We start from the raw sequence: 18,861 nt of genomic DNA on the forward strand, positions 1-18,861 counted from the left end.
CATTCGGTCTCTCTTCAGATTTAGTGTCATACATGTGTAACCCAATATAATGGGTTGAACATGGGTTGAAAATATGTTTTTTTTTTCTAATCAATTACAATTCTTTTGGTTACATCCTAATTCATCATGAGAATGCATTTGGCTGATAAGCACAAGAACGGGTTTAGTATCCATTGGGTTTTTGAGGAATGTTTTCAGACACATCTCACACACTTAGACTACTATGAAAACCAGACAAATAATAACCAGACAGATACTCTATGAGTTGAAGTGTATTGCTGACTTACATGCTTGAGGGTATGTTTTGGAGATACTGTGCATCTTTTTATTTACTTTTGAAATCCTTCACTTGTCTTTCCCTCTGGACAGGTCATTCAATATTCACCAGGTTGTTGTCCGTGTCGTCGGCTGGGCTGGATTCGGTGCCCGTTCCCTCAGTTTGAGAAAGATCCTCCAAAAGCTGCTTTCCAGCCTCTCCGGCTCGGGACGCCCAGTGAGCAGCGCCCTGATTCAGTCCGATGGAGCGAAGCAGCTTGGCGTAGTCCACAAAAGCAGCGCCAACCAGCTTATGTGGAGACGCTGTGGTCAAGGAAGACTGACACTGATATGATAGGGTAAGAAATTAAGGGGGTTACTGCAGGGTGTACAAATAGGGTCTTAAAATATTTCAACATTAGAAAAATATCAATATATATCGCTATAAAAAAGCATTTTAATTTCAAAAGATCCCTGTATGCATGTAAAATTCTGGAAGGTGCATGAAAAGGATATTAATGTCATCGTTGGTCTCCATCACTCCATATTTCAAGCAGGCTTCGATAAAGAGCGCGGCGCGGTCGAAATATCTCATGCTGTCGGGAGAATCAAAGACACATCAGAGCGTTGTGATCTTCATCACACATTCAAATGCCAATGTACAGTGTGGTTTTACAGTAATAGGAATTTTGAGACGTTAAATAAATGAAAGTAATGCAAACCTGTGGAGCATCTCGCCCACTTTCTGAAAGCAGCCCAGTGAGAGCAGCACCAGGATGGCCTTTGACTTCTGATTGACCTGAGGAGAACACAGATGCTCTGCCCAGCGCTTCAGCACATCTGAACCCTCCGCTGCATTCAGACGCACCTGACACACACAGAGAGACAGAGAGAGAGAGAGAGAGAGAGATGCTTACTTCACACAAATATCTCTAATTCTACCACATTTCCAGCAAGCCATAAATATGGAGAAACTCTATTATATTTTGGGAGAAAATGAAAAGTGTCTCCACCTAGCAGAACAGTACGTGTCCTCATGCCACCATATGAGAGAAAAAGGCTGAACCCCCTTATCCCTTAATAAAGCTCTCTGTCCTTATTATTTATTATTATATAGTTTTATTAATCTTTTTAATGAACTTGTTTATTGTGACAACAGATATTTATAATATAACGATATATCTAAATGTGTTTGTTTATTATTACTTATTTTTCTTTTATCTATATTTATGTTCAGTGTTTTGTTAGAGAGAGAGAGAGAGAGAGAGAGAGAGAGAGAGAGAGAGAGAGAGAGAGAGAGAGAGAGAGAGAGAGAGAGAGAGAGAGAGAGAGAGAGAGAGAGAGAGAGAGAGAGAGAGAGAGAAATTTTCAGCCTTTTTTATTCTGCAAAATAATACTCATAGCAGTGGGACAAAATATCGATATGACGATTTATCGTGAAATTTTTGGCTGCGATACATTATTGATACTCTGGTGCCAACTATTGATTTTTTTTTTTAATCCAAATATACAAATAATCTGGATGATTTAATCAAACTTGACCTTGACTGCAGCCGCTTACTACTTTGGCTGCAGTACACCCTGTCTTAGTTTTCTGTTGTCACACTGGGTCCAAACAACACGCGTCACAGCACCGCGACATGCAAAAAAAGCTATCTTTTCCATATTAAAAGGATCTTTTGTCCCCATCTGCTGATGGTGACATGACAAATGTCTATTTTAGAAATGCTTTCTATTTCTGTGACATCACGGCAAAACAACAGCATATACTATTATGACTATGACCACCTCAGGTACATACAGGTGCATTATGATAAATCTATTTAAATATATATTTGTATAATAGATCTATTAATATATATGTTTCTCTTTTCTTAAAATGGCTGAACTTGATGTGCTGTAAAAAAAAATTGGAATTTGGAGAAAAATAATTTGTTTAAGGTACTTTATGACAGTGTTTCTCAACCCTGTTCCTGGAGGCACACCAACAGTACATATTTTGGATGTCTCCCTTATCTGACCCATTAACTTCAGGTGTTGGAGTCTCTTCTGATGTTATGATGAGTTGATTCAGGTGTGTTTGATTAGGGAGAGGTTGAAAATGTGTACTGTTGGTGTGCCTTCAGGAACAGGGTTGGGAAACACTGCTTTATGATATGTTGCCATATGGCAACAAAGTCCAACAGTGGATCTGAGAAATGTAAAACTGTCCTTATAATTAATAATTTTGTTGTTAGAAATGATTTAATTGGTGTTGCAGTATTATAAGCTTTAACACAGAACTTATAAACGACACCTTATACACACTTTCCAACAACTCATACTCCAACAGCTTTCATTCATTCCAATGTTTTTTGCTGAATATTATTAAAAACAAACCTAATATTGTATTATCATGTATACAACACACAGTAAATATAAATATTTTCTCCGGTAAATATTATAACAAATAAATAACAAGTCTAGTATATCCAGATGCATCAGAATAATGTAGCTACTAGCTAACAATTTTTATGTGTATTATACTACGCCTGTCTTATCTGCCTCTGAGCTTACTTATCTGAACTGTCTCTATCAAATTTCCAGTCTGCATCATTCTCATGCTCACTAAAACCCATCTCATCCTCACTTTCATCTGCAGGAAGAGCCAGTTCTGTCCTGTTCTTCTTTTACTTACCATCGAACATGGTGGTGCTCGCTAATACACTGCTCCCTGTATTCATATCTATTCAAAAGTAGTATTGGCATTAAAACTAGATTTTATCCAGAATGCTAATGACATTAACATACAACTAATCACCATTATAATACTAGCATTCATGTTGTTATTGTTAGAACTTAAAAGTTCACAGTTGACCTTGCTAGCTAGCTAGCTAACCCATTACAATATTGCACGTTCCACTATTGCACAGTGTTGCCATTTGGTAACACACGCATTCGATCGATTTACACTAAACTAATTTGATTAAAAAAGTTTTTTGTTGTGAATATGTCATCATAACATACTGGAGGTGATGTTTCAGATTTCTTTGTGGATCTGACATCATTTGATCCTGTTTTTATTGACGTTTACATTTGCATTCAGCAACTACTCACAATAAGTCTGTCAGAAATTGCGCTACAGAAAAATACAGCATGTCATGTGACTTAACCAAAGCACATCATTAGCTACTCTAAGGTCTTCTCTTTCCAACAAAAAAAAATAATGTTGGTCTTTAAGAAACAGCAGCAGGGAAATTAACATAAGGATCATGTTGCCATATGATAACACCGTGCAGTAGAGAGTTATGGGCTTTATTCAACGTTAAATGCAACCAATGTGAGTTTAAACAATATTTTACATGACATTTATTGCTGTACTACTGAAAGCAGCAGCAGCAGTTCATCTCAGATCCTGAAAATAAAATAACTAACAGACGGTTTGAAAATAAAAGTTAGAGCTTTGATTCTTTCTGTGTATATCTGTAAGATGTAAGTGTGTGTGTGTGTGCTGGACGAACCTTGGCCAGCCAGGCGGCGCGTGTCCATTCTCCATACGTCTGCAGATACCGACACGCATCCGCCGCTTTATCAATCAGACAGAGTAACTGCACACCCTCTATAACACACAGAAACACCAGCGAATCAATCACACTGTCCATATATATATATATATATATATATATATATATTACACATTCTGTGTTTGTACGTTCTGGTCTAATCAGTGTTACATCAGTTATAAAAAGGCAAAACAATCTGTAAAGCACTGAGAGCAAAAACATGTGACCTTCTCCAAATGATGTCACTTCCTCTGATGGCAATCTCTTGAAGGCACAGAGGTGTGTCATAATTCTTCTCTCGTTCATTTGGACAAAATGTTGAGAATACACCAATAGTAGATTAATTCTTGTTACTTTTGTTACCTCAATATTTAAGTGAACCTCTCATTCATTTATGTGTTTTAGGCAGGGCACAAGGTGTCTGGTTAGCATCTTCAGCTCAAGCACAAAATGGTGGAAAACATCAACTCTGTTACTTGTTTAATAATATTGTACGCTAAACAACAACTAATAACCGGATCAATATCACATATAATAATAATAATAATATACAAGTTACATATAAATAACTTTCAGATTATTAAGGTTAAAGTGTATTTCTATTATATGCTTAGCTTTTATTGCTCTAGTTTATACAGAATCCCATAATTAAAATCTAACATTATTTAAAAAAATAAAAGCTTAAACATTTCAGTCAACGGTTAAAAGGGCTGTCCAGATTTATTTTCAATTCAATTCAATCCACCTTTATTTGTATAGCGCTTTTACGATGTAGATTGTGTCAAAGCAGCTTCACTTTATTTCTTTCATGAGAATGTGTCCAGTTTGATTGATTTTTTTGCAGTGACAAAAACATTTGTGCAGAAATACATATAAATGAAAATACTTTATTTAATCTTATTATTGCACTTTTTCCATAATTTTCATTTTAGATCTTCGTACTCGGCCACTAATCCACTAGGTTGTACCCGTTTTCAGAAACTTAATAATTATATAATATAATTTCAAATAAATGGTGAAGCAGTGGTGCAATAGGTAGTGCTGTCGCCTCACAGCAAGAAGGTCGCTGGTTCGAGCCTCGGCTAGGTCAGTTGGCATTTCTGTATGGAGTTTGCATGTTCTTCCTGCATTCGTGTGGGTTTCCTTCGGGTGCTCCGGTTTCCCCCACAGTCCAAAGACATGCGGTACAGGTGAATTGGGTAGGCTAAATTGTCCATAGTGTATGAGTGTGAGTGAGTGTGTATGGATGTTTCCTAGAGATGGGTTGCAGCTGGAAGGGCATCCGCTGCGTAAAACGTGCTGGATAAGTTGGTGGTTCATTCCGCTGTGGCGACCCTCTGATTAATAAAGGGACTAAGCCGTAAAGAAAATGAATGAATGAATGAATTTCAAATAACAATCTATCTTTTCTTTTTCTGACATTCAGTCTTGCAGCAAAATTACAAAGCCTTAATGATTTGATTTAAATTCAGGCAGTATTGCATTTCCAAAATCATTAATTAATGAGACAAATCACAGAATACAAATAATGAACACTGGATTCCTCCAGTCACAAACCTACTATATGGCTTGTATCAGAAATCAAAAGAGAATGAAGTACTTAAAGTGGGGAAAAAAGTACTGAACTCCGATTTTATTAGAAAACATCTTTCTAAAGGTGCCGTTGACTTTTCTCTGGATGTTGATAACAACCAAAGAAATCCATAAACTTTATCCAAAGAAAAAAATTAATTAGTTTACAAATGAAGTTAAGCTTAATAAAATGAAACGACACAGGGAAAAAGTATTGAACACATGAAGAAAGGGAGGTGTGGTTCGGCAGTGAAAGTCCAGACAGCAGCTGAAATCTCTCAGTAGTTCTTCAGCAACCCTCTGCCCTTCATCAGTGTAAATGAATATTAGCTGCTTCAGTCCAACATCTACATTAGCAAGAGGATGATGAAGATGAACCCAGGGTGGACATTTCAGCAAAACAATGATCCAAAACACAGCCAATGAATCTCTTAGCATTAGAGAAAGAAAATCAAGCTGTAGAATGGCCCAGCCAATCATCTGACCCAAATCCAATAGAAAATACAAAGTAAAGATCAGATTTGATAGACGAGACCCACAGAACCATCAAGATTTGGATCAAGAAACTCACACCTGAGCAATGCATGCAACTTCATTCTCCATATGAGAGGCGTCTTTAAGCTGCAGCACCAAAAAAGCCTTTTATATAAAGTAGTAAATACGTTTCAGTAGTTTCTTGTGTCATTTCATTATTACACATGACTAATTTTTCAGATTTATTTTGTTTTGTTTTATTTTTGTATTGTTTGGGTTTTTAACAAAATCTGGTTCAATTCCATGCCAACAGCTCCGTTAGAAATGTCTTTCCCTGGAAAAAACATGACGTGTTCAATACTTATTTTCCCTGCTGTATATGAATCATTTGTCGTATTTTGGCCGGATCTTAGCCTGTTTTTACTGTACACTGTAAAATACTCTTCCTATAGTTGTAGTAAAATGTAGCTGAAACCCGATTAACTTAGTTAAGTTAAATTAACGTAAAAACATTTGTTGTCATGACGTTTTGACAGAATTAAAACAAGGTTGACTACCTGCCAGCTTCCCATTGGCGATCATGTTTGTGGCCACCAGTTTAATGGTGCTCTGGGACGGGCCGGAGGAGGTGATGGTGGTCACCAGACAGGCTTTCAGAGAGTCACAGTAATAGCTGGAGTTATCAGCGCTCGTCTCCAAAAGCAACTGCACCGCACGGTCCGTCTGAAGAGGAAAACACATGCAAAACAAATGTTTGTTCTGATTTCAGACATCTAGTTAGTCAGAATTATTAGCTCCCTGTATATTTTCCCCCCTATTTCTGATTAACGGAGGGAAGATTTTTTTTAACACATTTCTAAACATAATTCGCCCGATCATACACCCGGTGCAATGCGGCGCAGGGCGCAACGCAATTGTTGTTTGCTAGTTTCAGCTTGGCGCAAGAGTCGTTTTGACGTTTTGCATCACGCTGTTTAAATAGCAAATGCATTTGCGCTCATATGTGCGCCCATAGGCGTTCTGAGCTAAAAAAAAAGGGGGGTGTGTTGAGGCGCATTGCTGGCATGTTGCTATTTTGACGGTACAATAGACCAGATCAAAGCAGGTCTAAAGTCCAACGCAAACCGCATTAGTTGTGCGTCTTGCTGACACATTGCTTAATACACACAGGATGTACAGCAACACGCAAATATCTTTATATCATAAATATAAAAACCATACTCAGGTGGCTTTTTTAGTTTATTCATAACAATTTGCTTTTGTCTAATGTTATCATTATTAGCAGTATTATTCATTATATGCATATTTATATTTGTCTTATAAAAAACAAGCTTTAATTTGCCCACCTGACAGGTTTTAGACTATGTTTAAGACTCAGTTGTTTGACCACACTTCGTTATTATTGTTCATTTATTAGTTTGCTGGAAATTAGAACTGAATTTAGAAATAGTTTTGAAACAAATCTTTGCGCTTACCAAACTAAATTAATTATGTATAGGCTAATAAATATCTGTGGGTACAACACGTTTGCCTATCCTCGAGAGTGAAAGAGAAAGTAAACAATGAGGAGGCTTATCTCTCATTCTCGTGCTGCAGATGCTCTGTTTAACTGTTTTCTCTCTAGTGAAGCGTTCAGGTTTTCCACTTACAAAGTCCGCCATGTAAATAGTAAATGCGCTATGGTGCGGCGTAACTGGCTCTTAAAGTGAATAGGAGATGAGACTCTGATTGGTTTATTCTCAAAACACACCTTTAACTCATTAGGAGAATAAGCTCAACCATGTTAGACCATGCACCACGGCGCAAAGTGGATTTTTCCGTCCTTAAAACAGCAAAAGTGGATTCAGACATGCCCTTAATGCATTTGCGCCCAACGCTTTGGACTTTGCGCATGGATCGTCAGAATAGAGCCCAATATATTTAATAACTCATTTCTAATAACTGATTTCTTTTATCTTTGCCATGATGACAGCACATAACAGTAGACTAGATATTCTTCAGGATACTAGTATTCAGCTTAAAGTGACATTTCAAGGCCTAATCAGGTTAATTAGGGTAAAGTTAGGGTAATTAGGTACACACTTAAATACATCAAAACAGTGAGTGGCGATAAAAATCACAATTAAATAAACAGATGCCTACATGTATACAGCAATCTCAATGTTCAAATTATAATAATATTTATAATATATAAATGGTTACAAACTGTTATATATTATTATTATTATTATAAGGGGTTGGCAGGGTTGATCAGTCTAGATCCAGCTGGAGAGTTTTAACAAATAACATTTAACCGGCTGACGGGTCTTCGTTGCATCTTTACCTACCAACCATGGTAAAATCACAGTAACTGTATGCTAGTTTAACTGCATTATTATACTGACTCAACAGAAGTGTGCAGTTTCTCACCTGTCCCAGCAGAAGGAGCTGGTCTGCACACTTTTTGGTGTGTTCATAGCTGGACCGCTTCACTTCCTGCAGACGAACACGCTCCAGCTGAAAGCCCTAAAACACAGACACAAAACAACTCAAGTGACCCAGTCCAGATTGTTTGTTCCTTTGATCGGATATTTGTCAATTGTCACTTTTGGGTGAAGTGTTCCTTTAAAGTACTCATGAAATCAAGATTAACCATATTGATTGTTCGCTCACATTGCTAGTTTCGTGGTGAACAAGTCATCTGTGCATGTCATTAAGAAAAAAGAAATAGTTTGCATTTGTAATTGTTTGTTTTTAGTTCAATTCTCAGATTAGGTCTGTCTGAGGTATTGGGCGTGGCTAACATACTTAACCACGCCCCATCCAGCTGTCAGTTTTGACAACAGATAGAAATGGTGAGGAGGAGGAGGAGGAGTCTGTTGGGTTGTAATAACTCTCCTCAAAACCTCTCCTTCTTAATGAAATGCCTACTTTACTACATCCAATCAGCTCGCAGTAGACAAAAAACAAGCCACGCCCACTGTTTTCTCATGTAATTGTCAGTTTCTCTAGAAACTGCATCACAATACCAAAAAAATAAATAAATAAAGGTCACAGCCTCCAGTTCATGTGAACTTTAAGCAGTAATATGTGCACGTTGATGTGGTCGTGCTCTTTTCCTATCCGGATTTCCTCTCAATCGGCAGCAAGACAAATCAATCACAGCCTGTGACAGACAGCGAACAAATGAGGTCAGAGTCGTCTCTCTATTTAAATTAGGAAAGAAAAGCAGATGCAGACCAATCAGGTAGAGCACGGCTTCTCAAACTCAGTCCTGGAGGGCAGATTTTAGCTCCAACTTGCCTCACCTGCAAGGCATGTTTCTAGAAAGCCTAGTAAGAGCTTGATTAGCTAGCCCAGCTGTGTCTGATTGGGGTTGGAGCTAAAATCAGCAGGACACCGGACCTCCAGGACCGAGATTGAGAAGGTACCCTGAGGTAGAGGACAGGCGGCTTATAGCTGATCACTGAAGGAAATCATAAAGAAAAATCGCAATGTAGAGTAAATGATCAGGATTTGTTTTATTTTTGGGTGAACGATCCCTTTAAAAACTGACCATTATTATTGTTTATTACTGATGCAATTTCATACATTTACTTGAGCTTAAGAGAGAACTACATTTATTATTCTTTACTCTTTTAAATCACACATTTACTGTAGAAAGACATTTGAGCTGTCATAGTTTTTCTGACTGCTAGATGGCGCCAGAGCGTTCCTTTCAGAACGCAAGATGTGGATCTATTGTTCTTCCTGCCAGTTAAATGTGCTTCGTCTTCATTCATTCTAACGTAATTGTATTTTAATTATATTTATGGTAACACTTTAGTTCAAGTAACAATTCACAGCATTTACTACCGGCTTATTACCTGCCTATTATGACGATATGAACTGTTTATTAGCAATTATACAGTATGATTTATTTTAATATCCCTAATCCTACCAAAACCCAACTATTACCTTATTAACTATTAATAAGCAGCTAATTAGTAGTTTATTGAGCTCAAAGTCTTAATTAATGGTTTGTCAATGGTGTGGATTGTACATTAAAATAAAGCGTGAACATTAGGGATGCTCTGATCAGGATTTTTGCAGCCGATACAGAGTACCAATTCCTCATGTCATGGTGATGGTGAACGAGTACCCAGTTCTGTTGATCACAAAAGAAGATATTTTTAATAATGGTGAAAACCTGTAGCCATTGACTTCCATAGTATTTGTTTCCCCTTCAATAAAAGTCAATGGTTACAGTTTTCAAACAACATTCTTCAAAATATCTTATTTAGTTTTCAACAGAAGAAAGAAACTCATAAAGGTTTATAACCTCATAAGGCTGATTAAATAGGGAGTGCATTTTATTTTGGGGTGAACTGTCCCTTTAAGTTAAATAAGAGTCTAGGGCTCAGGTTGAAAAAGGATTTACATTTTACCATCCAAGTCAAGTACAGTTGAAGTCAGAATTATTAGCCCTCCGGTATATTTTTTTCCTCCAGTTTTGTTTAACGGAGAGAAGATTTTATTCAACACATTTCTAAACATAATAGTTTTAATAACTCATTTCTAATAACTGATTTATTTTCTCTTTGTCATGATGACAGTAAATAATATTAGACTAGATATTCTTCAAGATACTAGTCTTCAGCTTAAAGTGACATTTAAAGGCTTAACTAGGTTAATTAGGCAGGTTAGGGTAATTAGGCAAGTTATTGTATAATGATGGTTTGTTCTGTAGACAATCCAAAACAAATATTGCTTAAGGGGGCTAAAATATTGACCTTAAATGGGCTTTAATAAATTTTTAAACTACTTTTATTCTAGCTGAAATAAAACAAATAAGACTTTTTTCAGAAGAAAAAATATTATAGGAAATACTGTGAAAAATTCCTGAATCTGTTCAACATCATTTGGGAAACATTTAAATAAGAAAAACAATTCACAGGAGGGCGAATAATTCTGACTTTAAGACGAAGTGTCTTAAGCTCAAACCTGGAGAGAGAGAGAGAGAGTTTTAATTTTATTGCCATTTCAGCTTCTATGGCTATGTCACGGCAAAAAATAAAAATAGATCAATTTTACCATGTTTTATAAATACCAATTTTCTATTATTATAAAAATATTCTAACAATTAAAAGTAATCAACAGCAATAAATAATATACAAGGTAAAATACATAAATAATAATGATAATATATGAGATAAAAATCTAAAACAGTTTTTTTTTTATGAAAATTGTACAATTTTAGATGGATTCTCATTTAAAAATATTTCATTTAAAGTCTGTCCGGATAAAAACTGTTGTCTGATAACATTAAAAATGGGGCACTCCACAAGAATATGTTCAACAGTTTGGTTTCTGTTGCAATATTGACATTTTGGTGGTTCTTCTCCTTTCAGTAAATGTTCATGTGTGAGTCTCTCAAACCTGGAAGAAGGAGCTTTCGCAGAGGATATCATGGCAGATGTCCAGATGACTGGCTGCCGTTTGGCCTTCTGGGACGGATTCTTTGGACTGAGCGCTCTGAGCAAACGCCTGGATGTAATGAGAAGCCACCGTCCAGAACTGAAGGTCTGATTCATCACCAAACAGCCTGATAAAATATAAATGAACGAGAGAAACCCCGGAGCAACAGAAGAGTGTCTTAGTTTATTCAGCAGAAAAGACTGTCAAACCAACATTAAAGGAGACCTATTATGAAAAAATCATTATTATAAGAGGTTTAAACATAAACATTGAGTAAATATAAGCAGCCTCTAATGATAAACATGAATTAATTGTATTTTTTATAATCAGACCTGATAAAGGCAGTCTGCTGAAACACTTTGATTGACATTCTCTCTCTTTTACGTGTCATCAGAGGGAGAAAGCCCCGCCCACTAGTGACCCTCTCTCCCTCATTAGCATATGACGTTAGTCTTGTGTTTAAATGTGCCACTATGCTGACACAAAGGCATTTGTAGCTCCGCCCTCTTCTGAAAAGATCTCATTTGCATTTAAAGCGACAGTCACCAAAACAACACAATTAGGATCAAAGCCTAAAAGGTTCAGTTTCAGAGAGTTAAAATCATTATCTGTGTGGTACTTTGAGTTGAAACTTCACGCACACACTCTAGAGACATCAGAGACTTATTTTACATCATAAAATGGAGGCATAATGGCTCGTTTCCACTGACTGGTATGGTACGGTTCGGGTCAGTACAGGTCACCTTTATCAGGCTTGCGTTTCCACTACCAAGGGTACCCTTTTGGTACCGTATCCCTTTTCACTTATCATATGAGAAGCACTTCTCACAAAACAGATGCTTTACACACATAAATGTTCATTACTAACTTTTCTATGAACAGGATTTGATTATAACTAAATAGCCTACTGTAACATCTGCAATTATATTAAATAAATAAATAAATGCAGCATATATGAACACACACAGACCCTTACAGTCTCCGATATGTTACCTATTACAGAAAAACTACACATAACAGACATTTAGTCCTTATTTAGGTTAAAAAACAGCACAAAATATAGCCTACAGTCAGTGCAAACCAAGCGGCAACCTCCCGCTCTCCCTCAGGAAGCCAATACGGAAGTAACTGAAACTGTAATTCATCAAAATCCCGCTAGTCCTGGCTCCATAATAGAGCAAATTTCAATTGAGCCCACTGTTAGAATGGCCAACTTTACAGCAGAAAAAAAGGTGTTTACAGCCTGGTACACAGAACGATTTTGGTTCATATAGCTAATATTACCCTCCATGACAACTGTGAGGGGGGTGAATTTTTTTATAACTCATCCATTTCCTTTATATTAGGTTATATTAAGTTTGCATAATTAAGGGCGTGGCCACTTGAGTGACAGCTAGGTCTTGCTGGTCGCCGTCACTTCACCTTAGCTGAATCCGGCAGATTAGCCACTGATCTCGGCATATTCATCGTATTTTTGTGTTGTTTTATGTGGCTTTACACAGTCAGCTGCCTTTTGGACTTATTTCTTACAATTATCAGATGATATGGAATGCTGTGTGCACTTAATTGTGCTCACAAACCATTCATGTGGCCTCGTTTCCCATGTGAGTAAAGTTATATACTTATTTATCATCTCTATAAATGTATTTGTTTTATTTAAGATCATTTATCATTAATATTTTTCTTTAGACCTGTAAAGCACCCCAGAATGTGACAGATTGATTAGCTGTAGGCTCTAGAACAGTCATCTGAAACATTATCATACAGTGTTATGCTGGAGTTTATCAATAGTCTTGCATTTACTAACACACACTATATCTGAAGTGTTTGGAAGTAATTCGCGTTTTCCTCCTGTAGAAAAACGTCATAAGAACAATGTTTAGTGGCTCAATGTGTTACTACAGTGTTTTTAAATGTCTAAAGACTTTATTGATATAGTGTACAGCCAAGCACATGTGGTCAGAACACAAACGAGTTGCAGGTAATAAAGTATCAAGCGTTTCTCCCAAAGTAAAGTCTGTCTGCCAGGTCTAAGCAAAGTGCCAGCAGGTGTCTGTAGCTCTGCTCACTCTCCGCCTCTTTGCCCTTGTTTGGTATCCCGCCGTGGGTGCGATGACGCGCAACAATATGGCGACGGTTGTCCGCGCCTACTTGTAGCTTCTTTTGCAGTGTTCAGAAACCTATGGGTGACGTCACGGATACTCCATCCATATATTTTACAGTCTATGGTGCAAACCTCTTATCTGAGTCTTTAATCTTCACCAGCACATGTATCCTCAGTTAGAGGGTAATTCTATCATTCTAAGTTCATAATAGACCAAAAGGTGAAGATAATAATAGTTAAACTGACCCTTTTACTCTTTGATCCTAATTGTGCCATTTGGGTGACTGTCCCTTTACATTCAAATGAGATTGTGCTCTTTTCAGATGAGGGTGGAGCTACAGACGGCTCTACTAGCGGACGGCTGCTTCTCACTCAGGGCTGTCTATGCTAATGAGGGAGAGATGATCACTGGTGGGCGGGGCTTTCCCCCTCTGATGACATGTACAAAGGGAGAATGTCAATCAAAGTGTTTCTGCAGACGGTTTTTACCAAGTCTGATTAAACATTTTTTAATTAAATCATTTTTACCATTAGGAGCTGGTTATATTAATAGTATATTGCTACACAACTGTGTTTAAACCCCTTATAAAAATTATTCTTGCATGATAGGTTCCCTTTAAGACTGTTTAAGAGCCTGTGTGATAGTGTTTTAAACTGTAATGCTTTCTGATCTAAACAGAGACTTACCGAGACACAAGGAGGCAGCGCTGCAGCAGGCTCAGATTAGGATCCTGCAGGACACTTTTGATGTCACTAGGTGGGAGGAAAATATTTTTTAGCACGCTCAGGGGAAAAAACTTGCTACTCATATGCAAAATGAATGAAATCATTACATGAGAGAGGGCAGCGTGCACTTTTAAGAAGCTCTTCACATAAAGCAGAGCGAGAATAATTGTGTGCCTGCGTTTATTTAGAGGTGCTTTAGAGGGAAAGAAATTGCCATTCTTGCATTACAAAATGGACGTGTATTTACTATATGTACACCTATTTACTATATAACTGCGGGTTAACTATGCTTATATACTGTACACTCACTGGCCACTTTATTAGGTACACCTTACTAGTACCGGGTTGGACCCGTTTTGTCTACAGAACTGCCTTAATCATTCGTGGCTTAGATTCAACAAGCTACTGGAAATATTCCTCAGAGATTTTGCTCCATATTGACATGATAGCATCACGCAGTTGCTGCAGATTTGTCGGCTGCACATCCATGATGCCAATCTCCTGTTCCACCACATCCCAAAGGTGCTTTATTGGATTGAGCTCTGGTGACTGTGGAGGCCATTTGAGTACAGTGAACTCATTGTCATGTTCAAGAAACCAGTTTGAGATGATTCACGCTTTATGACATGGTGCGTTATCCTGCTGGAAGTAGCCATCAGAAGATGGAGACACAGTGGTCATAAAGGGATGGACATGCAACAATACTCAGGTAGGCTGTGGCATTGACACGATGCTCAATTGGTACTAATGGACCCAAAGTGTGCCAAGAAAATATCCCCCACACCATTACACCATCACCACAAGCCTAAGGCAGGATGGATCCATGTTTTCATGTTGTTGATGCCAAATTCTGAGCCGAGCATCTGAATGTGGCAGCAGAAATGGAGACTCATCAGACCAGGCAACGTTTCTCCAATCTTCTATTGTCCAGTTTTGGTGAGCCTGTGTGAATTGTAGCCTCAGTTTCCTGTTCTTAGCTGACAGGAGTGGCACCCGGTGTGGTCTTCTGCTGCTGTAGCCCATCCGCCTCAAGGTTGGACGTGTTGTGTGTTCAGAGATGCTCTTCTGCAGACCTCGGTTGTAACAAGTGGTTATTTGAGTTACTGTTGCCTTTCTATCAGCTGGAACCAGTCTGGCCATTCTCCTCTGACATCAACAAGGCATTTGCGCCAACAGAACTGCCGCTCACTGGATATTTTCTCTTTGTCAGACCATTCTCTGTAAATCCTAGAGATGGTTGTGCATGAAAATCCCAGTAGATCAGCAGTTTCTGAAATACTCAGACCAGCCCGTCTGGCACCAACAACCATGCCACGTTCACTTAAATCCCCTTTCTTCTCCATTCTGATGCTCGCTTTGAACTGCAGCAGATCGTCTTAACTATATCTACAAGCCTAAATGCATTGAGTTGCTGCCATGTGATTGGCTGATTAGAAATTGCATTAACGAGCAGTTGGACAGGTGTACCTAATAAAGTGTATAATAACTTTAACTGTTCAAAGCTATTAGTTACTAGTTAATCAGTAAAATTTTTTAGTAAATAATAAAGCCAAGGTAACTAATCCTGATTTTGATTATAACGCAGTATTGTGCACCTTTTGTAAAGCTGCTTTGAGACAATAATTATTGTGAAAAAGCCCTATACAAATCAACTTAAATTGAATGTACGTACTTGGAGAGAGAGTTGAGCTGTTCCTGGATCAGTCCCTTGATTTCATCTTTCTCTTTGTAGTCTCTAATAATAGAAACACAGAACTAAAGTCACAAGAGCTCATCTTTAATCTAAAATTAAACTCCTGTTCACTTTTTTTAGAGTAAAGACCTGTTTATAGGCCTGTCACAATACCTGTTTTTTACCACATGTTGTGCGATAAGTCCATATATTACCTGCCTACCTAATTACACGTAATCCCCTCTAAAAAAGAGAATTAGATGAACCGAACCATGACTTGGATCAAAATGTTTCACAATCAAACCATTTAATAATTATTGATGTTTTCTTGAAGGGACTGAGAGAGATGATGATTAAATTAAAATAATGAGCATGCATGTTTGTGAACTTTTGGATTTGGCCTTTATCGTAAACTCTTCGATGCTTGAATTAGGAAACCACAAAAGAAAATGATGCCTCTTGTGCTTCAAAACAAGAACATAATCATTTCCGATCTCTTATTTCACGCAAAATAAGACCTCAGCGAACAGAAAGAGATGAAGCACAGCCACATGCTGAAATGACTGGCTGGAGGGTGAGGTTTACTCTACACACACATTTAAAAGGAGCAATTTTCACAATATTTAGGAGATTAAATGGAGTGCTAAATCCCTGGGGTTTCCATGATCACCAGACTAATGTGACCAATGTTTTGCCTTTCGTTTTTTTCTAATAATGGCTGAAACTTTCATTCATTCATTTTCCTTTAGTCCCTTATTTATCACAGTAAAATGAAACGCCAGCTATTCTAGCATATGTTTTACACAGTGGATGCCCTTCAAGCTGCAACCCAGGACTGGGAAACACCCATCCGGCATAGGTTTTACACAGCAGATGCCCTTCAACCTGCAACCCAGTACTGGGAAACACCCACACACACACACACTTACAGATATGGCTACTGAGAACGTGCGAGTGATTTAAAGAGAAATCGCACACTTCCATAGTACAGTGCGTTAGAGCACAACATGGTCTAAAACAAGAAATACATGGCCAGCAGGGGGCAGTTATGTAACATGCTGAGCATACTGAACTGATACAGTATACTGAGCATGTGAGCTACCTGTAAACGGTGTGAAAACGGCACTCTTTAGGCAGCTATGTGTGTTATCTTATACTATATAGTTTAACTGTTTAAAATGCCGATTTTGGAGTGTCTAGTAAGGCTAAGTGCAAATAGCGCACCTCGTTGGAATAAGCTAGTCAAGTGCTTCTCGCCATCGCCGTTTGATCAACAGAGACAAGAAAACCAAAGAGCACTTCCGACAGCAGAGTGCCCACAGTGAGTGGTGTAGGTTGTAAAGCGCATGACAACATGTTTTGAGGCGATCAATCACGACCTCGGTTCGAATCCATGGTCTGGTAAACATGTTTTTCTTTTCCCCCACTACATATCAGATTGGAAATACATTTATTTTTAACAGAAAGGAAATACTTTTAGTTTAAAAACTTAAAGTATATAAAACATATAAAATGACACACGCTGGCCAATTTAGTAATTGATTTCCCCCATGTGTTTGGACTATGGGGAAAACCAGAGCACCCGGAGGAAACCCACGCCAACATGGGGAGAACATGCAAACTCCACACAGAAATGCTCGAACCAGCGTCTCGAACCAGGGACAGTGCTAACCACTGAGCCACCGTGCTAACCGACTTGCAATTATTTGCTTATGTATAATAAATCAATAAGATAAATAATAAGTTCATGCAGAATATGTACTTCATGAATGCTAATAAATAGTCAATATCTACATTTTGGTTACTTTAAGGTACAATTCACGCTATTATCAAACCATTATCTATGACTTTTGCCTCAATAAACTCCTAATTAGCTGCTTATTAATAGTTATTAAGGTGGAAGTTGGGTTTAGGTAGGGATGTAGAATAGTATCATGCTGAATATGTATTTATAAATACTAATACACTGTTAATATCTTAATAATTGGCAGGCAATAAGCCACTAGTAACTAGTAGAAATTGGTCCTTAAGCTAAAGTCTCACCTTTAGAAGAAACATGGCAATCATCATCATTCCAAAAGAAATCATTCATATATAAATGGATTAATTTCAGCGATTTAACTACTAAAACGCTACTCATTTACACAGATAATTAGATTTTTAATTATGATTTCCTATTTATCTTATAATTTTTGGTCACACTTTATTTTAAGGTACAATTCTCACTTTTATCAAAGCATTATCTGTGACTTTTGCCTCGATAAACTGCAAATTTGCTGCTTATTAATAGTCAAGGTAGTAGTTGGGGGATGTAGAATAAGATCATGCAGAATTTGTACATTATGAACACTAATAAACATCCAATATCTTAATACTAGGCAGGTAATAAGCCACTAGTTAATAGTGAGAACAAGTCATTATACTAAAGTGTTATTTCCTATATTCATAGTGTTGTTTAAAGGGCAATCTAGCACTTCTCCCTACCAAAAGAGACTTAAATCATTCCTACCGCTTCACACGAATGCACAAAATTGAGGGTAAAGTTCAGATATTATCCACAGTGTGAATAGGAGATATAGGCAGAGGACTGTGAACATATAGAAATGTGATGAATCCGTCACGCACACTTGAGTGATGTCCATGGTGAAAGCGTCCGTCCACGGCTGCAGCAGCAGGAAAGCCTTTAGGGTGAGTGCGGCACGTGGCAGGAGGAGATACGGACACCACACTGGATCTGAAACACACACACACACAGAAATGGTGAGGAGGAGGTGTCTGACTCTTTTAAAACCCTTTTCCAGATAATTCTGAATAATATGTCTACTTTACGACATCCAATCAGCTACATCCAATCCAGATACAGGGACACTGGAGCGTTTTAAAGTCAGGTCGATCAGCTAGTTTGTCTATAAGCTGACTTATAAGCGATCCACTGATGAATCGCAGCTTTAAAATGCTCCAGTGTCCCTGTATCTGTGGTTGCGCTCAGTAAACAGCGGTGAGTTTGGTGAACTGATGACCTTCACAGCCAATCACAGTCATTTCTGTTGAGCATGTGAACACAATGTCAAATCAGCAGT

General features: G+C 37.8%; 1 protein-coding gene across 1 annotated transcript in view; it reads right to left on the reverse strand.

The window, feature by feature from the left end:
- Window positions 1-98: 98 nt before the first annotated feature.
- wdr11 (WD repeat domain 11) overlaps window positions 99-18,861 on the reverse strand; it is a 115,602-nt gene continuing 96,839 nt past the window's right edge. The window contains exons 20-29 of the mRNA XM_056470448.1: window positions 18,407-18,515; window positions 15,782-15,844; window positions 14,071-14,136; window positions 11,241-11,406; window positions 8,253-8,348; window positions 6,401-6,566; window positions 3,756-3,853; window positions 978-1,123; window positions 769-851; window positions 99-567 (exon numbers count right to left, since the gene is read on the reverse strand). Coding sequence (XP_056326423.1) covers window positions 371-567; window positions 769-851; window positions 978-1,123; window positions 3,756-3,853; window positions 6,401-6,566; window positions 8,253-8,348; window positions 11,241-11,406; window positions 14,071-14,136; window positions 15,782-15,844; window positions 18,407-18,515 — 1,190 coding nt within the window. The 3' untranslated portion in view covers window positions 99-370. The remainder of the gene's footprint in view (window positions 568-768; window positions 852-977; window positions 1,124-3,755; window positions 3,854-6,400; window positions 6,567-8,252; window positions 8,349-11,240; window positions 11,407-14,070; window positions 14,137-15,781; window positions 15,845-18,406; window positions 18,516-18,861) is intronic.

This window comes from Danio aesculapii, chromosome 13 (genome assembly GCF_903798145.1).
Source record: "Danio aesculapii chromosome 13, fDanAes4.1, whole genome shotgun sequence".
Taxonomy (NCBI): domain Eukaryota; kingdom Metazoa; phylum Chordata; class Actinopteri; order Cypriniformes; family Danionidae; genus Danio; species Danio aesculapii.